A 21,967-nucleotide genomic window follows, 5' to 3' on the forward strand; every position below is an offset into this window, starting at 1 on the left:
CTACAGCAGCTCCTAACCCGTGCGGCCATCGCAAAGTCAGGAAATTCACGCTCGGTCAAAATTTAACTAACAAATTGATGCTATTTTCTCGACTAAACCTTTGCGGCAGATTCTTAAAATGTGCTGTTAGCAAAATACACATCCAGACTCAATAGTAGCATTTGTTTTGTAATTTCACTTTTAAGAAATAACATCCTGGAATTGAAGCTCATTTGAAGCCATTATTGAATTTATTGAGGCTCATCTGTATTTTATTCTTGCAGTTTTTATTTCGACGTCCCTTTTCCAAAGTCTATTTTTGCCATCTTAAAATAGCAATTTCTCCAGCGACTGTTTTATTTCAGGAGCTCACGATCCACTTTTGTCTGAAAGACTGACTGAAAAACCCAATCTGACAATCCCACCCACTTCATGCAGTGACTGGCCAGGCGTGTGCAGGTGTTGAAGTGGGCAGGACTTGAACTTCTTTCTCAAGCTTGTTTTTTTTTTTTTTTTTATTCTTTACACAACGACTCTCTGACTTTCTTTACCTTCAACCAAGTGAAGCGGCATGAACGCCTGAGACACTGCCAGAAAATGTGCTATCCCCATTTGTATGATTCATGGCGTTAACATAGACACAGAGTTGCTGGACAGAGATTGGGGACGCAGTGATGCAGCTGGGAGGAGGTTATGATGGCAGGCCATTCTTCCTGCCATCTAGTGTGGACATTCAGGTAGACATACAACCAGTTTGTCTGAAGCATACCGAGAACTTCGGAATACGTTTGCTCAACAAATTCACACGCATGGAAAAAAAAAAAAGTCTCAGTCAAATGTGATAGTAAACCTCTGAGCACCACACCTGAGGTCCCAGTCAGATGACATTTCTGCTAAACTTTTAATCCTACAGCAGCCCACCTCTCTGCTCTGTGTGCCTGCGTTCGCACGATCGGGATCTTTATGGATGGCCCAGAGAATCAATCAAGCAGAATCAAGTCCCAGCCTCCGAGCCTCTGTCTTGTCGAGTGGCAGTGAGCTGACCGATGGTCCAGATTTGAGATGATCTACATGCCTTTAAGTAAATGGGAATAATCCATCAAGAGCAGACTACAGAAGCTCACTCCATCATTCACGCTTAAACACCGCACACAGAGGGGGAGATTTTTTTTTTTTTTTTCATCTCCCAGGAGGAAACAGAAAGAAAAACTATTTGGCTGCAAAGTTGTTGAACAGTTATCATTTTTTAACATCAGAGTTGACTATAAACGCTTTCACTCAAAAAATAAATCACACAGGTCAAACATTAGTGCAGTTTACGGATATGAATGACATCCAACAGCTGCTCTAAAAGTAAAATTGAGAAAAGTTCCCAGAGTGTAAATTCAAACCAGAAGCACCAAGACAAGAAGGCCAGAGCCCTGCGTTCAGCTCCTACAGGCTGCAGTGCTGATTTCTCTACTAGCAGTGGTGCAAGGCTACTTACTGGATGATTCTGCTTCATTACAGCTTGGGATTCCAGAGCATGAAATGTCTTTTTCTTTTTTTAACCTTGGAGAAATACACAGACGCACTGGTTTTAATGTTGCGGTCAGGATGGATGGTGGTCGTAGGAAACATGTGACACTAGAGAACGGAGTTTACGTCCCATGAGGTTTAGACGACAAACGCTTTGGTCGAGAACGTCAACACATCCTGGTTTCACTTCACGTGAGTGGTAACTTTTTAACCATGACCGCCATCCTGCCCTCACCTTACCCGAGTGCTGCGAGTGCCTGAACAGAACCATTATCATGCTATTGTTGCTACACAAGTGCATAGCGTCTTCCTAGGAGGTGATACTGGAAGGAAACCGAACGAAATATGTTGTCAGCGATCATTTTGTAGAGACACCCAAATGAATGAGGAGAGGACTGGGAGATTGCTTCGATCAGTAATAATTAAATTGTACTCACCGGGGTAATTTGCTGAGATATGTGAACGCAGGGACATTGCAAGTAAGTGTGATGGCTCAAGAAGCCCCAGCAGTAAGACGATCAGGCAGGCTGAAAAGTTATCTGGGGTAGACAAACTTATTCCGAAAAATGAAGGCAAAGTATGAAATGATTATTCAATTATTACCCAGACTGTCTGCTGTAAACATTCATCACAATCAACAGGCACACGTTCTGCTTCAGCTTTGAACTACAGCACTCGCTGTAGTTGGTCACAGTTTGAAATGTGGATGCACTTTGACCTCCATGTGGAGTGGTTTAGGTCATCTGGATAGACTGCTGGTTTGTTCCCAACCCGTCTGATCATTCCACTGCCCGTGTTTCCTGCGCTGTCTGACCTCGTTGTCGTTATGTCACAGTTCTCCTAGATCTCAGTTCACTGTACTGCTCTCGCAACTGGTAGAAATGATGGCAAAAACAACTAAAACAAGGCCACAGTTGAAATACACCTCAATTACACTTTAAAAGGGAGCTACTTCCCACTTCCAGTAAATTTGATTATGTGACATCTTGGTTGCATAGTTGATCATTTAATTTTCCTAGTGTCCACAATGAAAAGAGGCCCTTCTCTAAGAAGCATGAAAGTGCTCTGTAAATTCCATGGCGTTTCACGGTTGACTCTGCGTCTCGTAATTTGTCCCGCCGCTGGAACCGTGGACCCTGGATATCCACAGCAAACGTCAAAGAAATCCATCTAATCTGAGATACTTGGCCCGAAAACATGTTGTCAAGGGAGAAGTTTGACTTGGACATGGCAATGCCACTCAAGACGTCTTTAAAATTATGAATTAAATAATTAATAATCATAATTAATTAATAATCTTGGGGGGGGGGGGGTGTTATAAAATACCCACAGCAAATTTAATGCAACCTGGTCCAGGTGACATATCCTACTCTTATACAGTAACTACTGGCCAAAGTGTTGGATGGAAGAATGCAGGGTTAAACAGAGCATGTAGCAGCAGACAGAAAAATCAAGTTCTTTCGTGCAAATTAATTTCAGTGCTCTGGGGATATTTGTTCTATAATCTGTGAAGATAAAACAGGCTTATTGATCTCACCTTTGCAGAATATCATTCAAAGTTCTGTACTTGACCTTGTCAAACCACCACCTACGATTCCTAACTGAGCATTGGCCCCATTCCCAGCCCTTCCACCAGCACCCTGAAGGCAACCTTCTCCCATGAGTTTTTCATCTAATCCCACATTTTTTCCCCAAAAGCTCACATTCCCCTCCTTCCACGATTCATTTACTCATTTATCCTCTGTTCCAGTCAAGGTCAAGGCCTGTGATATCTTAATTAAAGAGGAAAGGAAGAATAAAGTTTTCCGTCTTCAAATGAAGCTTCAAATTTTTGAGCTGTTCAATCAGATCTTTTAAACTCACTTAACCCCTGATTAATCCCCAGCGCTCTTTATTTGGCTGAGCTTCCTGCTTATGAAATTACGAACCAAGGAAACCTCAATAACGGATTCAGCACACACTGCAGGGACAGGTCGGAGACTTGACAAGCATTTGCAAAAAAAATATATAAAAATCACAGAGGCAGCGTGAACCAGAGTCTTCATGGACGTGATGGAGGCTTTGTGGCTCTCATGGCATGTCTCAGGGCTACTTTCTTTCGAAGCGTTGCTGTACATGGAAAAAAAAATAAAAATAAAATAAAAAACATCTGCGCAGTCTCTACGCAATCCAATTTCTCAATTTGTTCTAATGAGAAGAACAAAGGCAGGTAGAACAGGAGCCAGTTACCTTTCCACATACATTATCTTTTATTTTCAGAGAGGATTAGACTTTCAGGATCTCAAGGACAAAAATCACATTGATAAAAAGAATTATTAACAGAATAGATGAGTCAGCGTGCTGCCTGGGCAAACACCGACAGGCTTGCGTGGCAGCTCTTGATTGGTCATCAAAACAGGAAGTCCACAGCTTCAGGCCATAGGCAGCTCATGATAGGCTGCATACTGTCCAGTCACGTGGTGATAGATCTGCACAAACAAGAACAAATGTGGCAAAACAGCTTGTAAAGATTTACTAAACTTTTTATTTTAAAAAAAAAGTGTTTCCGTCACTTTTTGCTGAGGCTTCCTATTTTACCTTATTTGACATGTTTGCTGCTGTACATCCTTTCACCGCTCTCCCTTCTGCTCCCAAACTTGCCTCTACTTTTCTGCTTAAACAAGCTAGAATTTTCACTGGCAGGGTCTGAGCTCTGAATGTAACTCCTCTCATCTGTTTATGTCTGCTGCAGTAAACTGGCTACAAGCAAAGCAGACACCACTCCAGTTAGGAGCATGCTAGCGTTAGCATAAGATTACTAGAATGTAAGAACAGATTTTCTCTCAAATTTCTACATATTAAAACTACAGCCATTATTGCCGTCGCTAACCTTGAGTTGATAATAATAAACACTTTGAAGCAGCTGCGCTGCATTAGCGGTGTCATTAACATTAGCATTAACATTTTTAACATTAGCTATCAAGCTTTCAAGCATAACAGCTAATGCTAAAAAACAGCTTTTCACCGACTTAGCTGGCATCTGTACGGTGTCATTTCCAATGTCTGCGATAAAGTCATCAACTGTGAGCCTTCAGAACATCAGATTTCGCACAATTTCGTCATCTTTTCGACTCCTCCACAGTCACAGAGCACTTAAGTGATACAGTAAAGAGGCAGATCTCCATGTGTATATTCTGAACAGTGGCTGGTGCTTTGCAGAAAGAACCTTATAGAACCAAGTTAGCGAATGACTTTGAAGATGGAACTTTTTCTTTTTTCAAATTATAGGGCCAGTAATAGATGAAACTAAAAATAAACATACAGAAATGTTCATTACTTTTCAACAAATAGCTTCAGGTAAACAACTCAATTTAGATAAAAATGTCAGATAGAACCTTGTGACTCCAAGGTCACATTATGCAGAAAAGTAAGGTATGGAAAAAGCACTCTGTGTGTGTGTGTGTGTGTGTGTGTGTGCGCGTGCGTGCTGAGACCTCACCTGTCTCTCAATATCAGCCAACAGGCTACTGGCTCCCAAGCGAAACAGTTGAGGACAGAGCCAGTCGTTGCCCAGCTCCTCTTTGATCAGAGTGAGCCAGACCAGAGACTCTTGAGCCGTCCGGATCCCCCCCGCCGGCTTAAAGCCCACCTGCGAGAACACACAGCTCTGTTAACAGGACACACACTTCACGCATGATTAGCGTTTAACTGCTATGTAGAAAAGAGTCGAGTAATTTAGGCCAAATGCCCTCAAAAATATTTTTCATTTGAAGCCATGTCCCATTTGCTTAATGTAATTGACACCTTGACACCAGAACACAGGATACACTGGAAGAAGAGGTACAGAGTTGGAGGAGCATATTTATTACAAGATGCTGTGTGACCACGTATCAGGTTTCTGTGTGTATTTAATAGCCAGGGAGCCAGGGAATGGATATATTTTATTTTTAAATGTACAAATTATGCACAAGCACAAAAAATAAAACTCAAAGAAAAATTTTTCAGAAACTTTTTACGTATCATGGGAACACGTATACCTCCAATGATGCTTTACACCATGCATGCAGCTGGCCTGGGTGTATTTCACTGTACCAGTGTGGTCATGGTCAAGAACATGAAACCGATCTGGCGGTTTTTCTTCCCATCATATCAAGCATCACTCTTGTCAACATACAGCTGATACTTTTATATGCCGAAGTGCATCGTAGTGACAACACTACAGGATCATTAATTCTATTTCACGTTTATGTTTATAGCAGGTTAAATGAGGGCGTGTCCATGTTGGGCAAGTAATGACATGCATAATGTCCTTGTAACGAGTTCTCCTTAATCAAAGTTAGACAGTTAGCTGACAGACAACAAACACAAGGTCTATGTGTTTTCGCAATTTATGTAATATAATGTACCTAATATGGATTATATAGGCACAATGTAAGGTATCGACTGTTGGAAACAGAATATGCTAAGTGCTAATTAGTAGTTTACAGCTCTTCTAGCTATCAGTTAATTCACTTTTACACCTAATTTGCAACAGAACAAAAAAAACAACAAGGATATTCTGCCTATAGCATCAAAAAAGGGATACAATAAAATACTCACGGACAAATAGTGTCCGAGGCAACTATGTAAGAAGGTAAACTGCAGCAAGAGAAGCAGTCACACTGTGTTCTCTGCCAAGCCTGATTAAGTCTGAGGGAAATTCCCTGTTCTTAGAGGACTGTTGCTGAACGACGGGGGGGCAATACAGTACACTGAATTCTATTTGCAGTTTCAAATGCACTCCACAGAGGGCAGAACAATATGAAAATGTCTTAAAGCAATGATCTCGGTTCATTTTGATCAATATTATTTACTAATTAAAATAAACGCACATTCCAACAACAAATTGCGGGCTGCTGAAAAGCATGGCTGTATAGTGTCTGGTTGTAGTCGCACTGATGTGTCTTTGCCACGGGCTGCCGATCTGAAGTATCTACACATTTCAGACTATCCTCTTTGATATAGGAAAAACTTGTGTTGACTCCTTCTGATTCTGCTAACAAAACATTACTTTAATCCACCTTCTGCCATGGCGACTGCCGCTGTCTAGTCTACGGTGTGGGGAGTTAAGGGGATTCCCTATTGTGTCAGGAACTAGAATGTTGCTCGTAGTATTTTTATCAAGATGTATATGATATATAGGCTGCTGTCTCATCCATTAACCCACAGAAGGCAGCAGGAGACACTTACACAACAAGAGTAATGTGTGTATACTGCGTGAGGGTCGCAGACAACACTGCACGTCCATGTTATGAGGTTTGTCTAGATTGTTGGTCTTAATCACCTTAGACATTGGCCCTTGAAATTGAGCAGATTTACAGGTTCCCGACCTTTAAAGATGTGCGGCCGGTTATGGAATGGCACTAATAAATTGAACAGTACTGCTAGTAGGGAGGAAAACCTCCACGCAGCTACATTACAGTCTGTGATCCACTTCCCCTTCTCCTCATTAACCAGGAAATATTCATGACCCACAGAGAGGTAGGAGTTAAGTACTGTACCTTGTGACCTGTACACAAGAAGTAGTCACGGATGGCTCTCACCATCACTATGGCAACCGGGTAAGTAGCGTTGACAGCCTCCTTTCCTGTGGACGTCTTGATGAAGTCCGAACCTGCCAGGTTTAAACAGGTGACATGTAGTCTTCAACACAGAAGCACACAGAGCGGAGCAAGTAATACACCCCTGCAAATATTCTCACGTTGCACTTATCATTCATCGGTCAGTGTGTTCTCTATTTAGCTGCTCCACATTCAAACGTGTGCAGGGAGATTTCACACAGGATGAGCTGCTAAAGTAGGGAAGCGGAGTCAGCAACACAGTGTTGGTGCGAGGGGTCAGACAGAGGATGGACAGGGCATTACTCCGATAGTCTGGCCTGGCCAGACAAGAACATATGCTGCCGCTGATGGCTAACAGAGGGCAGCTGCACGCTCATCAATAAAATCCTTAATTTTTCCTTCCCTTCCTTCACAGCCAATTATGTTTTATCAGCTTTCCTGATAAAAATAGAAGATGAAATGATGCTCTTTAATAGATTACCCACAAACTGCAGGCTGCAGGAAAGAGGAGAAAAAAAAAAAAAAAGAAAGAAAAAAAAAAAATCACCCCTTCTGCCTCCCTGGTGTATAATGACTGTTCATTACGGAACAGAACAAGATGAACATTTTCCATTTCATTAAAGACATGTTCTATGTATTCTTCCAGTCAGGTCTTTTTTTCAGCCTCTCTCCCCTCTTCCTCAAACTGGCATAATCCTTAAGATTCGTTATGGGGAGTCTTAATTACCAGATAATGGATAACGGTTATTAAATGCGGGTGGCGGTAATGAAGCTCTATTCATTTGCATGGGCAGAGGGATACTGGCGGGGAACAGCAGAGTAAAATAGCCTGCATCAGAGATTAATAGGTGAAATTATCATTCAATTTCAGGAATCTCATACGCAATTCATAGGAACAAGGGGAGATTAAGGAGCGAGTGTGGCGACAAAAGCAATGCATTTTAATAATGATCTCTATCAGAGCCCCTGACAATTTGGTTCTGTAATCGGCTTATTATGTGATGGCTAGTTAAGCATACTGTGTGTGTGTGTGTGTGTGTGTGTGTGTGTGTGTGTGTGTGTGCGCGCGTGCGTGCGTCTGTGCATGAGAGAGGGAGAGCTCCACTCATCAGGTTTGCCTCTTTGAAAAGGAAAGAGAAAACACTGAGCAGCAGCGCCACAAGATGGACGACAGCAGGAATTACACCAAGCCTTCAACTTCGACTGACTTGGACTTTTCGAAACCTCTTTAAGTGTCACACAACAATCAGACCAATGACATCACAAACAGGAAAAAGAAAAGAAAAAAAAAGAGACCTCCAGTGAACGGACGAAACACACGCATGGAGGCTCCTTCAAGACTGCAGCCTCTCTCTCTTCTCAAAGTGGTGCGGTACGGTGGTATGTGCAAAACCGGTGGCAGCAAGACCTTAAAGGTGGAGCTAATTAAGTACAGTATAGTGAGCTCACTATAAGATGGCTTGTAGTGGGTTGTCCCTCTACAAGCCATCTCAGCCACTGATATCACGAACCTCCTCACAGTTCAACAGAAGTTTATCTGTAATATTTCAGCTGACCACAGAAATCCATCGGCCTGCAGACAAACTAATATCCACCTCCAGCTGCTGACAGCTGGAGGATGCATCAAGGCACAGTACTGAGTGTAGGGCACCCGTGTTTGAGCAGCGCTCAGAGGCCAAAGCACAGTTACTGTAATTACTGTGGGTTAGTGGGTAGTTACTGCCGGAATAGCATGATTAAAACACGAGCTGTTGCGCAGCTTGTGAGGACAGCTTGACTGATTAGAATAGAAGCTTATCTGTTCTGTCAGACGCATGAGACGGACAACATGGCTGAAATGCCTCCTGTGTAAACATAATGTTAATATCTCGTTCATTAAGTAGCTTATTTAGTAACAATAACTTAAAATAACAAGCCTAAACATGAAATTTGTTACAATTATGCCTAATATACCGTATGTGATGAAGGCAGTAGACGATGTGTTCTATTATGTAACAGACGTTTGTCTAACTGGAACTACTGCTCTGGTTAAACCTGAACAAGTGGAATATTCATACACACTCACATCAGGATTGTGGACCTGTGCAAAACAGCAGAGCACAAACTGCTGCAGTGGTATAGATCGCTACTGCCAGTTGACTGCAGTGACGACGGTTTTCGGCAGGCCATCCAGTTTCTTTTTGACCATTTCTAACTCACCTAAGGGAGAAAATGCGGCTTGACTGGTTTCGTTAAAAGACTTGAACTGACATAAGTTAAATTCAGAAATTTTACTTGCAGACGCCTCGCTGTTCTCCAGCTGTCATTCAGGTTCCAGCTCATCCTACAGTTAACACACCCACTGACACATCTGCAGGGTGTCACCCTGAGTTTGTGCTTAGTTAAAAAATTATACTCGCACACACTAGACCCATATGTGATTAGTTATATTACAGTACACTTTTTGTGTAATGTACCCAGACTGAGACACAGACTGATGACAAGTTTCTCATCAGAAAGAACCAGAATAAGCTTCCTTGCCAAAATGTTGAAATGTTAATCGAGTAAAATGCCAACTACTGTATTTCTTTAAATGAACATTTTCTATGACGGACACACTGAAACATGTCACAGCAGGTTGTGGTGAGACTGACCGGCCATCATGGCGACCATGCTGGCCTTGTAGACGTTGGTGAAGGTGCCTAGCTCTCCAATAGCCAGGATTGTTTTCATGTGGGCATCACCACAGGCCTCCCGAAACTGACGGATCTCATCATACATGGCTGTGGAGGGAGACAGGAAACACTTAATGAACATAATTAATCCATGATCAAAATGTGAACAACAGGTCACCCCATCGCCTAAACACTAAAAACAGGACTGATCCTGCTATAATTCCCAAAATGACAGACGTTTTACTTTACACAGCCAGTAAAAACAGTATAGGCTTTCATATACTTTGATACAGTCTTCTCCCTCTACGAGTTGTCGCTATTGGGATCACCCCCCAGCATGTGCTGTTGGCTTGTGGCCTCACATGCCCGAGCTTCCTGAGCAGATCCATAAAGGTTTTCTGCCAAGCAGAGGTGGCAATGAGAGGACGTGGAGGATGTGTGTTTCTCTGTGGAGACTGATGTGCACAACAGCTCTTTAAAGAGCCAACCACTTCTCAATAAAGAGAAGTTTCCTAACAATCTGTTCTTCAGTGCTTCCCTCTCCTCTGAGTGTTTTGCAACAGCTTCTGTTAATGCACACGTTTCCCCCCCCACACGTTGACTCCAATACACTCACACACTCTGCGAGGGCTGTTGAGTCAGGCTCTTCTGACTCCCACATTGTCACAAGCGAAACAGATTTTTCGTCTCAAGTGAACACAACAGCCCATCCACACCCCTCGCCTCTCAGTGGCCTCCCCACTTATCACCCATCTGCGCGTTAGCGGTTGTTTCTCTCCATGGCATGATTCAGATTCTGAAAATTATGTTTTTACTGAAATACATGCCCCCCGCCTCAGCCTTTTCCTCCCTGCCCTCCCGTGAGCTGCCTCGAGCAAACAGAGGGCTCTTCACTGGCTGTCAGTATTGTCCACACAGGTGCCTCAGATGTGTGCTTGCCCGCTCTCAGAGCGTTACTCAGTGTGTTAAACTCTGGTGGCCATGAACAGTTGAGTGACCGAATTAATAAAAAAGGGTTACACTCTCCAATCTGCCTGCCCCTCTCCTCTATTCAGTGGGGTGCTGGAGACGAAAAGGTTGTCACAGACAGAGACAACTCCTGGAAAAAAAAAAGAGCCATTTCTGGAGTTTTATTACTCAGTTACTTTATGGTTCCCAAAAAAAAAAAAAAAAACCAGATGGAAGGAGACCCCCTCTCGACCTGCCCCTCATCAACAAATCCTTGATGAATAAACCGTTTCACATGCCCACCATAAAGCATGTGATGGCGCGTGTACGTCCCAGCAATGTCAATGTACCCATCATCCCCAAACAGGAAATTCCTGCGTTTTTGATTCCTTCGAGTCCAGTTTTAGTAAAATCGTTTGCCTTTCAGTTATTCTCTGGTCCCGTGCACAGTCTCCAAATGTGTGGAAACCGCCCTGGAGCCATTACACAGGAAGGGCATCGGAGTTTTATTTTATGTGGACATCCGAATTCTAATGGCCTCCTCCAGCGAAAGTGCAGTGCTCCATACAGTGGAGCTTGTGAGGCATTTGTCACTGCTGGGCTTTGCTATAAACTGGCAAAAAAGCTTGCTGCTGCCCTTTCAGTGGATAATATATCTAGGAATGAATATGCATTCCTGCATTAGGAGAGCAATACTGTCCCCCGCAAGACTAGAGGGGCTCATTTCTCTCTGTACATCTCGCCTCACACAGTACTGGAAGCTTTGTCTGTGATGTGTTTACTAAGCATAATGTCAGCCACTCCTGGTGGTTCCTCTGGGTCTTTTATTACATGAGAAAGCTCCAGAGATGGTTTGGCTGACTGTGGTGACATGACAGGTCCGACATCCATACAGTCGGACCTGTCATGTCACCACTGGAAAACACCACTTGTCCTGTCAGCGCAGGTTCCCCAAAGAAGAGCTATGTCACATGTATCGGTATATTGGCATTTTTGTTCAGGTGGGGAGGAATGTTTCAGTCTCACGTTCTGAAGGGAAAATGGCCAGAGCCTTCTGGTAGTGAGGACACACAACACGACAGTCCGCACGTATATGAATCGCGAGGACAGCGTTCGCTCAAGCCGCCTGCTAGAAACAGCCAGGAGTCTCCTGATGTGGGCTCATGCAAATTTGTGCTCCGTCTAAGCAGTCTACATTCCAGGCAAACAGAACCAAGCCGCAGACCTGCTGTCGCAAGGGTGTCCACACCAGAGGAAGCGGAGGCTGAACCCTACTCAACGGAGTGCATGACGGTATCATGGTTCCCAACAATGAAACGTGGCAATTCCCGTGGCGCAGAGACACACTCCCCCAGGCAGATAATTCAATTCAGAATTTTTCCAGTGATAAGCAAGTGCCTGTGGGCCCGGAGCCTGAACGGGAACACTTGGTGAGTGTAGGTTTGCTTCCTGCAGCATAATGCAGCCTCTTACGCAGCAAAATTGTCCTATTTTCAGTACTACTGTGGTGAGAGGGGTATGGATCCCATATCATGGCCTTTATCTCAAGTACTGACTTTCCTCCAGCTGTTAGTAGACAGAAATCTGACTGATGAAAACCTATGCTAAGGCCATCTCATCCTGTCATGTAGGTTTTGGAAGGAGAACTGTCTTTGCTCATCAACTGATGAAACACTTCAAGAAAGGAGTAATAAGACAGTCAACTGCGATCAGTGATGCAGCAGGAATTGCCCCTGGTTTTATACACTGTAGGGAACACCCCCCCCAAGCAAATCTCTCTTAAATTTCACAATCTGGTTTCTTTCTTGTTCAGGCAGTTCCATACCATGTGGAGCCGCATTGCATTAGAAAACAACCCAGGCCAAAGTTAAGGAAGCTGTGGTGTGCACAGGTTCTTTTATAACCTCGTGCATGTAATTACCCTTAAGTGGAAATCGCACATATAGTCAAATTTGTTGCAGCGATAACAGGTAAACTGACTTGGTTCAGTGGTCACAGGTGGATTGGTTGTACTCTGGGGCCCGCTTTTCAATGTAGTCTATACGTTTCTAAGCTGTTTGTTTTTAATGATACATAAGATTAAATACCCTACTCTTTAACACAGTTTTGAATCATTTAACCTTTTGGTGATATTGCACAGGTGGGTAGTAAGTTTTGCTGTTTACTGTATTTGTGTTCTATGTCTCTCCAATCTGTCTCATTACCATTCTGAGGCCAAATCCTGTGTTTTATGCCTTAAAATTATAACATCCTCCTTTAGATCCAGGTAGACCCAACAGTGGTTTGTGCACTATCGAGAGCATTCCCCAGGAAAAACCTCACTGGTTTTGCGAGGAAAGACCACCCACATGGCATCCGTGCTCATTCTATAAGAGCCTTGTCCTCCTCCACAGCTCTTTTCAGTGGAATGACAGTGGAGGATGTCTGTGCAGCATCATCATGGGCTTCCCCGTCTCCCTTTATCCATTTCTACCTACTTGCCATGCCTAAGTTTTCCTTACTCACTTGGTGCTGAGTGACCAGTGAAACACCGTCGGCTTGGGGTACGTTACGCACACACGTTGCAGTACAGAGGTTAATACGTATGCTGCGGACTGTCAGACACTGTGCTCTCTTACAACTTATTTGTACAAGCTTCTGGACTGTTGTAGTGTGCAACAATCGCCTCTTTCTGCTCTCCCAGCGTACTGCAAGTTGGCCGTGTGTGTGAGTGTTGCTGTGACACCCACTCGTCATGTGATATCTCCCAGTTGCATACACAACATCAAGCCCCTGTGAGTGTTCTGCCCTCTCCCTCCTGCTCTGCTCGAACTTGGGATTTTTACACTGCTTTTACTTTTACGGTAATCATCGTCCATGCTCTCTCACAGCAGCAGTCATGGTATGAGAGTGGAGAGCATTATTGCCCTGGCTTTTTCAGACAGGGCTTGGTGCAGGAGAGGGCTGTGGCTTAAATGATATTTTTTGCTTTTATTATGTACCAGGTACAGTATGGTGCTTGTGAACTGGTGTGTTTAGTGCTTATGGACTCTGGTGGTCCAGTGGGGAATTGCCCACATCAATCTTCACCTTTATCCCAATAGCGCCAGCTGTTAGAGGGCAACGCCTATACAAACTAGAACACTGGTTACGCATCGTAACCCCAGATTCTACGAATATAGGAGTAGCTCACTAAACTGCAGGCCCCACCGGCAATAGACTCAGCACTGGGATAAACTCAGTGACAACAGTTCTTGGAGGGCTACAGCTTTACTTAGAATCTGGGGTTACGATGTATAACCAATGATCACATTAGTATTTGTTCTTTAGTGTCAACTAGAGCTGCACTGTAAGCACAAAATAAGTCTGGAATACTCAATATTTGCTAATAAATCAAAATAATCACCATAAACATAAAGATAAACCATTTGTTAGTTGTAGAAGTAGCAAAAAAATGTTTATGTTCATAACAAAACAAAATAGAAATAACAAAGTTTGACATCTGCTGCCAGACACCGTGTGATAAGCCCAGGAAATGACAAAACAATTTCTACTCCAGGACAAGCAGACTGTTTTGTCAGTTTACTTTTTCCTCTGTAAAGATGGGCCAGTCACACAAAGTGACAGAAATTCCAATTCCAAGATGGTGATCAATCAGAAGTAATTTCTTTTCATCTAACTAATGTGAACTAAAGTTAAACTCAAAGCAGATGTTTTCTTGTTGACCTACAGGTCACAGGCCTCCATTAGCGACCTGTGCAAAAGTTCTCATCATCTGATCGCAGCGTACCTTCCCACTGTCCTGTGAGGGCCAGCGTCCTGTTGATGACGATGTCGATCTCGGTGGCACCGTCAGCCACTGCCATACGCACTTCCTGCAGGCGTGTCTCTAGTGGCGTCTGCCCAGCTGGGAAACCAGTGGCCACTGGGAGAGGTGGAAGAACACACTATCGGTGACAGTCACACACACTTCAGCCAATCATTCATTTAATCAATTTCTTTCCTGCAGTGAAGAGTTACTTGACTTGAATCAAATAGCTCTGATTCAGTTCCAGGTGACCTACCTGAGGCAACGGGGAGGCTGGAGTTGGCTGCTTTTAGCGATGTGACAGCATCAGCCACACGAGACGGATACACACATACTGCTGCAGTAGTCACCCCTGACACACATCACAACACAGAGAGCAGAGCGGTGAAGAAGAAACATGGTAATAGACTGGTCTGTGTCGCCCTCTGCAGTTTGAATTCTGGTCTGACTCACATCCACTGCAGCCTCCAGAGCAGCTGAAGGTGAACATTTACTGTTCAGCTTCACTGTCTCATCCAGTGGGTTTGCCTAACTGCTAACCACTATAACCTGTCTGATCATTTGACTGCTGTCTGATGGTCTTTTGGTAATTGGTCAATTGTTTAAATCACTTCTCTAACAAAAACTACCTGCTGCTGTTCTGTGTTTTATATCATAGTAAATTGAATATCTTTGGAGTTTGGAATATTGGTAGAACAAAATGAGATGGACAATGAGCCAGAGGGGGCTATCTCAGCACTGCAGGACTGCTTCAAAAGCACTGACTGGGGCATGTTCAAAGAGGCAGCTACTAATGGGGACCACATTGATCTGGAGGAATACACAGAGACTGTGACAGACTACATCAGTAAGTGTATCTATGATATCACATTCACTAAAACAATCAGCTCAAGGGTAAACCAGGCCATGGCTGACAGTGGAGGTTCAGACGTGGCAGAGGATGCGAGATGCTGCATTCAGATCCGCAAGAACTAAGCTGTCACGTGGCATCAGAGAAGCAAAACTGAAATATACACAGAGAATAAGCAGCTACGGCCACAGCAGGGACACACAGCGCTTGCGGGAGGGCATCATTGACTATAAAGCACCAACACAGACTTGTGACAACGATGCCAGCCTTCCAGATGCACTGAACAACTTCTATGCATGATTTGACAAGTTGAACAATGTGCAGGGGATGAAGACCATCTGCATTCTGCATGTGACTGCAGACAGTGTGAGGAAGATCCTCTCCAGGGTCAACCCCAGCAGGACCAAATAGAATCCTGGGTCGTGCCACCAGGTCTTGCACTGGACAGATTGCAAATGTCCTCACTGACATCTGCAACATCTTGTTGGCCCAAGCAGTCATCCCCACGTGCTTCAAGTCAACCAACATCATCCCAGTGCCTCAGAAGTCTCCCAGTGCTGTCTGAATGATTGCCAGCCCGTAGAGCTCACACCTATCATCATGCGGTGCTTCACGAGGCTCGTTCTACAGCACATTAAGTCCAGCCCCCACATCACTCTCCATCCCATCCAATTTGCTTATCACTCAACCAGACGCAGCAATATCGGCCGCCTACACCCAGCCCTGTCCCACCTGCAGAGAAAGAATGTTTATGTTGGGATGCTGTTCACTGACTTTGGCTTGGCCTTCAACACAGCCATTCCACAACACCTGATTGCGAAGCTGAGCCAGCTAAGCCTTAACACCTCCCTCTGCAACTGGGTCCTGGACTTCCTCACTGGTAGGCCACAATCAGTCTAGACCAGCAGCTACACCTACAGAACCACCAAACTGAATACCAGCACTCCCCAGGGCTTTGTCCTCAGCCCACTCCTTTTCACGCTGCTGATATGCGACTGCACTACATCATCCAGCTCCAACCTCATCATTAAGTTTGCTTATGACACAACAGCAGTGAGCCTCATCAGCAACAAGGATAAAACAGCTTACAGAGAAGAGGTGAACCTACTAGCAGCGAGGTGTAAAAATGAACAACCGCTCCCTAAACAAAGGGAAAACAAAGAAGGTTACTGACTTCAGAAAGACACTCGTGATAACCCACTGCTGACCATCGATGGTACCGCTGTAGAGAGGGTAAGCTGTACAGACTTCCTGGGGGTGCAGATCACAGAAGACCTCTCCTGGACCTCACACGTGACAGCACTCTCCTTGAAATCACAGCAGCAACTCCGATACCTGCAACGACTGAAGGAAATGAGCTTCCCTCCATGAATCCTCACCACGTTCCACAGAGGCACCCTTTAGAGCATCCTCGCCACCTGCATCACTGTCTGGTATGGAAACCACAAGGTCCCTGACCATAAGCCCTTAAAATGGAAAGTGAAAACAGCAGAAAAGTTCATCAGTACTTCTCTCCCCTCCATACAACACACCTATGAAGCACAGAGCTTCATAGGTCCTCAGCACCGTGAAGGACCCCACACACCCCAGCCACAGCCTTTTCACCCTTCCACCATCCAGCATGAGGTAACACAAAAGCTCCCTCCCCCAATCTGTGAAGATCCGCAACAGTGTGCACACCAGAGTGCTCATTCTTCCTCTTAAGACTGTGGGGTGTTCAGTGCACCTGTTATTTTCTTTTTTCCTTTTCCAAGTGAAATATATATATATAGCCGTAACAATTAACAGTATGTTGACAGTAGAGTCCAGATGCAGTGACTGAACCCTGGTCTATATGTGGTGTTTCTGGCAGTAGCAGAAGCAGACCTTTGTTGTGCATATCCATCTTCTTGAGCAGGTCATATCTAATTGGCTGGATGGCTTTCAGACACAGCCGATGGACGTTGGATGGTGTATCATCTCCAGCCAGAGTTGTCAGGTCAATACATGTTACAGCCTTCAACAGCCAGGCAGCCTGCAGGACGAACAAATAGAAATGGCCCCCAGCATCAAGCCAAATAGTTTCAGTTTGACTCCATCTCCAGAATTAATTCTCATTGCTGTCAGATGCTTTGTCAAACAAACAGTGATGAGACACTGGTGTGAAATCTGTTTTCACAGATTATCTGGAGGGTTGGGCAATACAGTGCAATATGTACTGTGTGTAAAATTTGACATTTTTTAATTTACTGGATCAGCCATAAAAATAGACATTTTTGTCTGATTATTTATCTGTAAAGAGTTTCTTTATTGATTTTCCACAAAGATGTTAATATCACAATATAAATGAATACTGCAATATAAAATTACATGTATTGTGATTTTACATTTTATTCTCATCACCACTCTTAATTATCTGTTGTTTTGTAATCACATTTTCAATGAATGATTTTTGTTTTGGGGGTTGCCAGAGGTGCACAGAATAGATACAAAATAACCAAACATTAACATACATATGCATACAGGTGGACAGGCATAAATGCATATTTACGTCATTATTTGTTTTAGTAGTACGGACTTCTTGTCATCATGTCCCAGTATGTGTAACACACACTGTATGCAAGTGAAAGGCAAACTCTACCTGCCACTGTTTCTTGAGGGTCTTCTGTCCTTGGATACACTGAGCTCTCTTCAGGACAGCCTGTGTGTTTACTCTCGCTTTGGATATCCACTCCAGGTCTAAAACCCATTAGTAGGGAATGTAAAAAAAAAAAAAAATATTAAGTATTTTCCTTGCTTGCTCTTTTCAGGGTGTAAAAGTTTTGGCAACAGCATTTATGATACTTTCGAACTTTCCACTGACCCTTTTTGCTTTTTGCTGGGGGAAATGTGGTCGGATGAGAAAAATCTGTGACTTTGAACTTGGTGTATCCAATATAGACACGAATTGAAAGTATATTTAACCTTAGCGCAAAGCACAAATATACAACTTATAACATAAGTAAGAAAGATATGGAGTTTTTGGGAGTTATTCTTTTCACTTTTGATTCCCCTTCTTTCAATCTTTGTGCTAAGCTAAAGTAAACCTGACCTTACAGGGTTAACAATGCAGAGGGACACCTGCCAATCAAAAGCGCAGGGTCCCACACCGTAGGCAGGCTAGGAAGCATGCGCTAAGCAGAGGTTGGGAGACACTGTAATGAGAGGCCCAGCTGCTGGACGCTCAGAGACCCTGCTCATTGAGTGCTATTGCATGAAAGTGTGGAATTCACCAAATTGGTGAGTTGCAGTGAAAAAACAGATAGCTAAATGCTACGTTATGAGCGTGTAAAACTAAGCTAGTGAGTTGGAGTGAGTGGGCCTGAAGCTAACAAAATGTGGATTATATAATGAGCAGTGTAACAAAAAGCTTTAGAAAAGCTGTGACACGTAACAATTCGAGAACGTTTTGTCACGTTGTTCATCTTTCTGATGTGGTTAGTTTAATCTAGAGGGTATATTTATTATTTCATGTTACATTCAATATGCTTCTTAATAGCAATGTACCGGATGCATTGTCAAGTTAAAGGAGAAATTGTTGGTAGAAATTTGTTTAAAATGCTACTGTAATTGTTTTGACCTTAAAAAAATGCAGTAATTGTGTGTATGTGTATATACATGATGAAGGAATGAACTATTCCTAAGAATCCAGAAGGACAGGAGATTAATGAAAATTCTGTCTATGTTGATGACTGCAGGTCCGCTTTTCGAGAGGTTTGGAGTCAATGGAGAGCTAACCCAGTAAAGATATCAAGATCCCCGGACGTCTGTGCTGAGGATCCCGAAGTCAGGAGCAGTCAACCCTACCCCCTCCCTGCCGCGGCGGTAGGAGAAAGTCGAAGCTTACACCATCATATACCCTCAGGCCCACATGCACAAACCGCAACTTCTGAGTCTGACTTGAAGACATATCAGAGCGTTCACTCTTCACAGTATTACTGATACTGAGAAGAGTGAACTGCAGTAAGGTTGAATTGATTCATAGATGTCATTTGACAAGGAGTAACGTAAATATTGAAACTGATGTTTTAATACTGCTTTCTACTTTGAACATGATCCAACACTCGGGAGATAAGGGTTCAGATTACAAATATAAGATGTGTCTTACCAGATAGAGAACTTATCTAAAGAGTTCCCTGGTGAAAAGCCAAGCCTGCCTTTTCCACTGAGGTTTATTTTGGGAAGCAGGGTATATTTTTGCACACTTGGGTTGAACATAGTTGTTTAGGTTGAATCTGGCCATTTAAATTTATTTTGTTTACTTATTTTCTAAATAAATACAAAATATTATACCATTCATCGAGTGTTTGTCTCTGTTGTGGCCACTGAGTATCGCAGCAGCCCTGCTGCCTCTTGCCGAACTAGCATCTTCTCTGGTCCACTGGTCCACTGGCAGGTATTATCACTAGTGTCGTTAACAGTAATTTAGTGTGCTACTAGGAGCCTTGTGTTACGCTAAGCTAAACATTTTCCAGATCTCTATCATTCTGCTGGATACACTAAAACTCCAATGACAATGATTTCCTCATTTGACTCTGGGAAAGTCAAAGACAAACTGGAGTATTTCCCAAAGGATTTCCCACAACTCCCTAAAGCATTAGGCCTTTTAAGTAAGTATTATACAAAACATTCATGAACAAATGAACAAATTATGTGTATAGAAAGTAAAAAATCTTTCACTAGGGTTCGGAGAATGTTTTCGCAGCTGCCATCTGCCATACTGCACAGATGGACTATTTGATTTTTTTTTTTTTTAACATCCAGCCTCTACCCCAGGACTATAAACCTGGACTATAAGCGAGCCCCGTCTTTTGACATGTAAAGCCGAAACTGCTGTAACAGTATCACAGGTCATACTGATGTTAATCAGTGTAGGGAAATGAATGTAGCTGCTGGCGGCATTTCTGAAACCATGTCTTTGTCAGAGCCCTACTAAAAACCGACTCTGAGCTATGGCACCAGTGGGCTGAGCAGGGAGAGACGGGCTGTCATGAGTTCCCGATTACACTGTCATGCGGGGTCCTGAGTGTGGTCACGGCAGCCATGTCACTTCATATTTAACAGTTTGTTGCCTGCGTGTATGTTCCAGCAAAACTGAAGTTAGTAAGTGAAATATAACGCTATTTATAATTTTGTAATTTTACACCCAACAGAGCCTGTTTGATAGCGTTTTCTAAAACTGTTATCGAATCATGACAAGTCTGATTTGCATGTGTGTTACAGTAGGTTACACAGGAACATCTCGGTGTTTAGCAGGTCAGTTACCTCTAAACTGTTTCTTATTAAACTGTCAGGAGTTAAGGCTACGCTGGACGTCGCCATCTTTCCTGGCTGCTCCGTTTTTACTATTAAATGGAGAAAAGTTACACTTGGTGCAAAGCAAACCGCAGAGCTGTTCATTAGTTAAATGTTACATAAAGCCGATAAAATGAAAAGTTGCGGTAAAGTCAAAGCGAAACAAAGATGACCACAACGTGTGGTCGTCAGGCGCTGAGCTCCAGATACAGTTTAACCGCGGGCAGAAATTATTTTTACTCACCGAGATTCGTCCCCGGGTTCCTGGCCGTCATGTCGGAGGACAGGTAGTATTTAATAATGTGTAGTTATCGAAATTAACTGCAACAGCCACCTCTAGCGGAACTGACCTAGCGGATTCCACTTCCTGACTACAACTTGGAGCTTTAGTGTTGCGGAAGAGGAATCCCTCCGCAGTTAAAGTTTGGGTTTTTTTGGTTCTCAACTTTATTAACATTGAGACAAACAACGGTGCATGGAGTGTTGTTTAATTTATTTATATATATATATAAGCATTACATAGAAAGTGGGAAATTAATGAATAAATAAAGGATACATAAATCAAATGACAAATATGCAAATTCAAAGCATGTGACTACGGAAGCGCGTGGAACCGTATTGCTGCCACGCCGCAAAGACCCGCCCTCCTATGCCTCTGATTGGCTTGGTCAGGATTGATGGTCAGGGTTGGGAGAAAGTGCCCATGATCAGAGCCAATCAGAGCCAGGCCAGGAACGGGTCCTCGCCCACCTCCGGTAGGGAAAAACAAACCCCTCCAGGGAGTGTGCCCCCGTGTTCCTCAATCCAATAGTCATGTGACCCCCACCAAAGTCTAAAGGTTCCTTTAATAACGTTTTAATAGGAAACAGAAGTCCAGTTGATATAAAAGTGTCTAATCCTTTCAGTAGGATAATTTCTTCATAGCTTGCTACCGTCCCTGATCCATTCAGAAGTTCAGAAATAAACACAGTACCTGGGTCATACCAGTCCTTCAGAATTCTTTGGATCTTGTTTTTGTATTCAACTTGTTGATTGTTTCTACAGGATTTCCCGTATGTGGGGAGAAGTTGTGCTTGAAAGCAATCTTCTTCGTGTCAAGAGCTTGTTTATGGAAGCTGACACGTTTACCAGGTAATTAACTTGAAATAATTCAAAAGAAAGCAAAACTCCTAATCCACCACACTGTTCAAACACAAAGTTGGGAATGAAAAACCAAGGGGGGAATTTATCTTAAATGTGCTATTGTTAAGCATAAAAATTAAATCCAACCTCTGAATATTTAGTCATCATTCATTCATTATTAGAAACTTTACTCTCCACATATGCTGAACCGTTTGTT

General features: G+C 43.3%; 1 protein-coding gene across 2 annotated transcripts; it reads right to left on the reverse strand.

The window, feature by feature from the left end:
• Positions 1-3,722: 3,722 nt before the first annotated feature.
• On the reverse strand, positions 3,723-21,113 carry dera (deoxyribose-phosphate aldolase (putative)). 2 transcript variants are annotated; one of them, XM_040153489.1, is made up of 10 exons: positions 20,873-21,113; positions 17,936-18,033; positions 17,182-17,329; positions 16,695-16,781; positions 14,722-14,817; positions 14,448-14,582; positions 9,710-9,838; positions 7,017-7,129; positions 4,976-5,125; positions 3,723-3,965 (listed from the first exon to the last, which is right to left on the reverse strand). In XM_040153489.1, the coding sequence occupies exons 1-10, from the start codon at positions 20,901-20,903 to the stop codon at positions 3,909-3,911; spliced, it is 1,044 nt and encodes a 347-aa protein (XP_040009423.1). In that variant the 5' UTR covers positions 20,904-21,113; the 3' UTR covers positions 3,723-3,908. The 2 variants fall into 2 exon arrangements, with proteins under 2 accessions (XP_040009423.1, XP_040009432.1); XM_040153498.1 differs by lacking the exon at positions 16,695-16,781 and having other exon boundaries at positions 20,873-21,056.
• Between the last annotated feature and the right edge of the window lie 854 nt (positions 21,114-21,967).

This window comes from Xiphias gladius, chromosome 2 (assembly GCF_016859285.1).
Source record: "Xiphias gladius isolate SHS-SW01 ecotype Sanya breed wild chromosome 2, ASM1685928v1, whole genome shotgun sequence".
Lineage (NCBI taxonomy): Eukaryota > Metazoa > Chordata > Actinopteri > Istiophoriformes > Xiphiidae > Xiphias > Xiphias gladius.